Source organism: the organism of the source record quoted next (genome assembly GCF_019968985.1).
Source record: "MAG: Porospora cf. gigantea B chromosome Unknown PgB_NODE_1195_length_7183_cov_106.753, whole genome shotgun sequence".
Classification (NCBI taxonomy): Eukaryota; Apicomplexa; class Conoidasida; order Eugregarinorida; family Porosporidae; genus Porospora; species Porospora cf. gigantea B.
Window position 1 is genome coordinate 652 of NW_027178569.1, and position 6,504 is coordinate 7,155.

The 6,504-nt window shown below is 52.7% G+C and overlaps 3 protein-coding genes across 4 annotated transcripts; 1 reads left to right on the forward strand and 2 right to left on the reverse strand.

Annotated features, from left to right (window-relative positions):
- Nucleotides 1-1,583: 1,583 nt before the first annotated feature.
- On the reverse strand, nucleotides 1,584-3,704 carry KVP17_002445 (uncharacterized protein; the record flags this gene model as incomplete). The annotated part of the gene is made up of 1 exon (XM_068518712.1): nucleotides 1,584-3,704. The coding sequence occupies one exon, from the start codon at nucleotides 3,702-3,704 to the stop codon at nucleotides 1,584-1,586; it is 2,121 nt and encodes a 706-aa protein (XP_068379278.1).
- Nucleotides 3,705-3,960: 256 nt separating this feature from the next.
- KVP17_002444 (uncharacterized protein) lies at nucleotides 3,961-4,791 on the forward strand (the record flags this gene model as incomplete). 2 transcript variants are annotated; one of them, XM_068518710.1, is made up of 1 exon in its annotated part: nucleotides 3,961-4,791. In XM_068518710.1, the coding sequence occupies one exon, from the start codon at nucleotides 3,961-3,963 to the stop codon at nucleotides 4,789-4,791; it is 831 nt and encodes a 276-aa protein (XP_068379276.1). The 2 variants fall into 2 exon arrangements, with proteins under 2 accessions (XP_068379276.1, XP_068379277.1); XM_068518711.1 differs by having other exon boundaries at nucleotides 4,183-4,791.
- Nucleotides 4,792-4,940: 149 nt separating this feature from the next.
- KVP17_002443 (uncharacterized protein) lies at nucleotides 4,941-6,301 on the reverse strand (the record flags this gene model as incomplete). Its single annotated transcript, XM_068518709.1, has 2 exons — nucleotides 4,941-5,516; nucleotides 5,561-6,301. The coding sequence occupies 2 exons, from the start codon at nucleotides 6,299-6,301 to the stop codon at nucleotides 4,941-4,943; spliced, it is 1,317 nt and encodes a 438-aa protein (XP_068379275.1).
- Nucleotides 6,302-6,504: the final 203 nt, after the last annotated feature.

Here is a 6,504-nt window from a genome sequence, read left to right on the forward strand (position 1 = left end):
AGAGCTGGTTTACGCAAAAGGCGTTGTTTCTGGTCCGAAGGCGTGCTTGAGAAAACTTGGCTACACACAGATGGTCTCTGATTGCAAGGCCCGTGTTTTGGCGAAGGCACATCTCCCAGTGTACAACGATTTTTGCCGCAGCCAGTGCGCGTATCTTGCGGGGTCCACATGGTGCCCTGAAACACGCAATGGTGCGGATTTGGCTGACTGCGTCGTCACGCTATATAGTTACTGCCGAAGATATGAACCTACAACCACCACCACTACCACAACATCCACAACTACAACTACTACCACAACCACTTCTACCACCACAACAGTCACAACTACCACCACAACAGTCACAACAACAGTTACGACAACAAGTACCATCACCACGTCTGAGCCAACACCAACTACAACGACGAAGCCAACGACACCGACACCGACACTTGCTTCCGTTTGGTTGGAAACTACGATAGAAGAGTGCCAGGAGCAAATCGGTCTTGTCGCGCAGGTTACTTCTTACTTGTCCGACATTGCCCAGTACCTTTTGAACGACTGCCGCGATAGATGCAGATTTCTGGCAGACATCAGAATGTGCACGTTCTCCAGCGGAGCGGATCTTGCACGATGTGTCCAGGATCAGTTTATCCACTGTGAGTTTACTCCGTCCACCACTACGTCTACGACAACCACTACAACTACAACCACAACCACCACGACACCTTCTCTACCACAAAAGATTGCCGGCTGCTCAGTGCAGCTCCTGTCTGTTGTGGACCACGAGACCTTCCACGAGTTTTGCCGTTCCAAGTGTAACTTCATAGTTGAAAACGCCAGCCGCATCGACTGCAGGGATCCTCTGTCATCCTCCCGAAAAATGGCGCAGTGCGTAACGGAAATTTTCCGCCTGTGCACTACGAGGGATTATGTCGAGTCTGGGTTAGTGGAGGTGCAAATGCTTGACGATCCCAAATCTGCCATCTTGGCTCCTGGATCAATCGAAGTCGCTGGAAAGGAACAACACGTCGATCTCTCGCTACCAATGACTGTGGAATACACCGAGACCGTGGAAGTAAAGACCTCCCTCCTTGCCCCTTCAGATGCAGCAGTTCTCCTGCCCTCTGCCGACGCCATTCCCCAGACTGAACCGCCGACGTGTCCCCCCTCGACGACATCAACCGCAGGTGCCACGACAATCAACACGATCCCACCCCCTGCTACAACGCAACTACCTACCACGACGACGCCAGTTCCTACCACCACCACCACCACCACTACAACTACCACCACTACAACTACCACCACTACAACTACCACCACCACAACAACCACCACGACAACAACCACAGAACCTACAACGTCCACAAGCACCACCACTAGTACGACACGTCCAACCACAACCACGACACATCCAACCACCACTACTACAACGTTGGATCCTGTGGAAGGTTGTGTGGTCGCGATGTCGGCCAGTGGGGATCAGGACTTCTGCCTGATGCTTTGCCGTGTCCTCGCCAAGAGTGCCTGCGCTGGTGCCACCCAGACTGCTGTTGACCTCATCGGATGCGTGAAGGAGAACACGAATGGATTCTGCTCCATCAGCACTTGACATTACATGACATAGGCTTAGATTTAATGCTTCTCTTTTCCTCTTGAATTAGCATTCCGTCTTGGACGTAGACGAGTTGATGTTGGCTAGCCAGACGCACAGGCTTGACGATTTCCTCCGTTTGGTCTCGGTAGATGCACGTCACAGAGTCTTCTGTGGGATTAGGGAGGGTGAAATGCGGCCCCTTCTCCCCAACATAGTCGAAATCCGTTTCTTTTCTTCCTCGAGGTCGGATGATGCATTGGTACGCAGGCCGACTTCGAGTAGTGTATGGCACAGACCAGTAGGTGGTTTTGGGGTAAAGACCGCTGCACAAGCTGAGAGTTGAGCCATGACCAAACCGAGGTACTTCGTGAGTGAAGCGCTTCCCGATCCTCATATCGTGAGGAACCTCACATATCTCCTTGGCCGCGTGCACCAGCACGGCGCAGGGCCTGTCAGAGGGTTGATTTGTCTTCGGCCGGGAGTGCTTCCAACGCCCGATCATCCCGCGTCTAGGCTGCGCTTTGCCAGTTGTCGCGTCATCTAGATCGTCCACAGACCCGAGGGTAATCTGTCTTATCGTGGGGTTGTATGCGGGATGCTCTCCTTGTCGAACGAAGTCCCTGGGCCCAACGTCCACCTTCCTTCGGGAGGTAGCCATCAACAGGGCCTCCCTAGCTCCCGTGGGCTCACATTGCACCCAGTCGCGAACGGTGTCCAGAACCGTCTCTAGCTCGTCAGCGTACTCATTGGAAAACAGGCTGTTCTGGCCCACAAGTGGCTGTTGAGTGTGGACAAGGAGCATGTCAACTCCCCGTAGCTCCGCCAACTTACTCCTGAACTCCGACCACTGTTGCTCTCCGAGGAGTTCGGTTCCGGGCTGCTGAAGATAGGGGTCCTCCGGATACAGGGTTGACCGAGCCAGGATGTCCAGAGACACTAATGCCACCGGGCCGAGCATGTAAGCAGTGCAGTGGCTGTCTCTTCGAGCCTCGAGGGCGCCGGCGATGGTAGTCTGGAGCTTGTAAGGGAACCACAGGGAGTACGCGTAACGGTTATAAACTTCGAAGGCCGCCAGCACAACAATCTGAGCCGTGGTATCTGTTACAGGCGTGCCGGGTGGCAGTGGTGGGGCTTCCGATGACTGATTGGAACCACCACTGGGAGGAACTGTCTCGGACACATCCACCTCTACCCGACCAAGATCGAATTCGCCCAGCAGGAAGATGTTGGAGCAGTTAGCCAGCAGACCCGCCAAGGAGGGTTCGGAAAGGTAGCTTCTGTAAACGGTCTGGAAGTACTTGACGCAGGAAGAGAACGCGGTGTCGGGAGAGTAGGCCCGCTGCGCAAGATTCAGGGCCTGGGCGAAGTGCGAGGTGGCTGTGGCGTGTTTGTCCACAAGGCGCAGTGAGTTCCCTGAGTGCACCACGACGTCGACGTGCTGGTCCATGGCCATCCAGTAGAGGCCCTTGTTGAAGAGGGCGGCCTCGCCCTGCGCTATCCTACGTTGCAGGACGACGTCGGTGCCCTCCACCGTCGTAAGCACCTCTGGACGCTGCTCGCTGGATGTGCCAGAGATGAATGCCAGACTGAGAGGTTTGGCTTCAAGGGATGTCGTCACCGGAGGCGTGCGGAAGCTTAAAGAACCTACGAAGGGATTGGTGGCTGACATGTCTACGGAGTAACAATGTGCCGGCTTGAGTCGTTTGAGATGGATTATGGCGGGTTGCTTGGCAGTTAGGGCAACTTTCATTACGACTTGGTGTTCGTCGGGGCATGTGTCCTCAGGGTCTTCAGAACTGATGTCCGGATTCAGATTGATGCCGATGGCCTCTACCGAAATAGTGGCAGAAAACTCCACCTCGATGAGAATTCTCGCGGTGTAAGGTGTAACTCGACCAATAATTGGACCACAAAGGGTCCTCTTTCCTGGAGGAGCCTCGTTAACTTGAGCAAAGTGGGAGTTGAACGCGTCAGGCTGTCTCCAATTGCGAACCTTCACCACCGGTTGAAAATTCGGCGTGAGCCCCATGTGATGCCGACACACTTGGCATCGGCAACCCGTTACACGAGGGTCATCGTTGTGCTTATGAGGGAATCGATAGTTGGACGCCAGGCCGCTCCACATCCGCAATTCATGATATAAATCAGTGAAACAGCTCAACTTATGATATAAACCGACGAAATGGCTTCCTATTCATTGGCGCAGAGCCCTTCAAAACGCACTAAGAAAACAATATGACATCCACCAGGCTGATGGTAGCAGAAGGTGATAATGAGATACCGTTGTCGTTTGATTATTCAGATGGTCTGCGTATCTCAGAATAGGTCCGTTTTGTCACGGTCGTATAATGACTGCTTGCGAAAATTGAAATATCGAAAGCATGGTTGCTGTCGAAGACACGTTCGATTTTCATCACTTAAGACTGCAAACAGCCTCACATCGAGGCATCCTCACGCGGGAGCGGAGCAGGGCGATTAAGAGGAGACGGGATAACCGTGTTGGATTGCACCTCGCAACCCAACATCAGGCTCTAACGCCTGGCGGGTTGCCTAAAAACCTCAGACTGCTGTCTATCGAACAATACGGGGACGGGTCTTCTCGAATGTTGCCGCTGATTCCAGGGGCATTACCAGAAGGTCTCTTACTTCTGATGCTTAGGGACTACAATCAAAAACTTGATTCTGGGACCTTGCCAAGCAGCCTTAGAAAGCTCATCCTCCAATCGTTCGCGAACAGAGGTGACCGCCTCCATTTACCTCCTAACCTCACGGATCTGTGGTTGCCTGCTTTCACAGACAGCGATGTTGTGTGGCCTTCTCTCCCCAACCTGGAGAACATTGCACTCAACTTCTGGTACTTCGTCGACGTGCGCGACGAAGGAGCCAATGGCGCTGCGATGTACAGCGTTCGGTATGATGTCATAGTGAAACTACTATTGCATTTTGCTGGAGTGAAGCGCCTGTGTATTGCTGGCAACGTTATGGTTCTGCCTCAAAGCACCTGGGAAGACCTTCGAGAAGCCCTGAACGTCTTGCGTATCGTCCACTCGCCAGGGTTACGTCTCTACACGGAGGTTAAGAGCAGGGAGTTGACATGCCCTACCACCAACGATCTTGGTGCGTTAACGACGCAATTGTTGGTGGCGGAAGACTTCGAACGTGTTGCTGGCGTCGGAGCAGAGGCTTACTTCTCAGATGAGAGGGAGTTCTGACTTTTTTTCAGCTTTTTTCCTCATCGTTTTTCGTTGCTTGTTTTTACGGTTTTTATCCTTTGTTCGCCAATCTGCATCGAACATACTCAATTGGCCAACGATTCTGATGTAATGCGTATCTTTCAAAGCACAAACAGCCATGCTAATCATTATCGTCGTTTCTTCATGGCGCTTTTCCCGCCCGACGACCGAAACCGTTTTTTACCGACGCCTTCGAATTGCTTCACCTCCTCAGCAGCCTGTCGGTAAAAGTTGTTGGCCTGTTCCATCTCCTTTGTCCACATGTCACGAGTTACATCATCCGCTTGAGGCAACTGGTGGCCCAATGCAGCCTCGATCTTTTGGAAAGGCTCCACATCGTATTGGGTGACGACAGTGAGAGCTTTGCCAGATTTTCCCGCTCTAGCGGTTCTACCAACTCTGTGAACGTAGTCCTTGGACCCGGTAGGAACGTCGAAGTTAAGGACGATATCGACGTTTGGGATGTCTAACCCGCGAGATCCAACTTCGGTGGCAACCAGAATTTTACGTTCCTTGGCCTTGAATGTGGTCAGAGCACCCAACCTTTGGGCTTGAGTCATCTGACCGTGCAGTGTCACTGACAGAAGTCCGTATTGCCGGAAGAAACAAGCCAGCAAGTGCGCCCCTTTACAGGAGTTACAGAACGCAATCATGGTTTGGTTTGCGTAGTACTTCGCGAAGGCTGCGGCGAAAGCCCACTTTTGCTGGGGAGATTGTGAGAAACCGTCGTCGCGATTGTTAGACTTACCGCATGCGGAACCAACTGCCACGTCTGGACAAGATTTTTGACAGTGTCGTACTTGTTTGAGAGGCTTATGTTGGCTGGGTTCCTCAAGGAGGCCTTCTTCAGCTTCGACACTCGCTTGGTCATGGTCGCAGAAAAAAGATACGTCGTTCGCCTTCTAGGCAGGATCTGTACCAAACGATTCAGAGCATCTTCGAAATCCATGGAAAGCAATCTATCTGCTTCGTCCATCACCAAAAACTTGATAGACTTCAGGTTGAATCCTTTGGTATTCTCAAGATGGTCGATTAAGCGACCAGGAGAAGCCACGATAATGTGGGGCTTCTTGGCCAGCTCCATGGCCTGAGTAACCATGTCGAGACCTCCAACAATGGTGCACGTCTCAACATGGATGAGGGCGCCCAGAGCTCCGAACTGCTCTGAGATCTGCACACACAACTCTCTGGTGGGTGCCAACACGACGGCGAAAAGCCTTTGAGGGTTTTCAATCAGACGTTGTAAAATCGGCAGGGCAAAGGCACCTGTCTTGCCAGATCCAGTCTCAGCAAGACCGATGAGATCCCTGCCTTTCAGAGCGTAAGGGAGAGTGGCCCTCTGAATGCCAGTTGGCGTCGTCCATCCAACGGCTGCCACCGATTCGCAAAGCTCCTCACAAAGGCCCAAGTCCGCAAAGGAAGCATCGTCGGAAAACTCGACCACCTCCTCCTGGTCGGACAGAACTTCACTTTCGTCTTCCGAGCTCATTAATCGCGATTTCACACAACTAGCCTCGACGCTTGGTAAGCCGCCAGGCGTCTGGCTCTTCGAACCGGTTGAACAGGGGCTCAATTTTCTGGTCTTGCTTGCGTTTGCTTATTGCGTGGGGGTCGGCGTTCTTGAATAAGTTCGGAGCCAACTCAACCAGCCATGTCGCCTCAACTGTGCAGCAGTCTCTGAGATACTCCTTC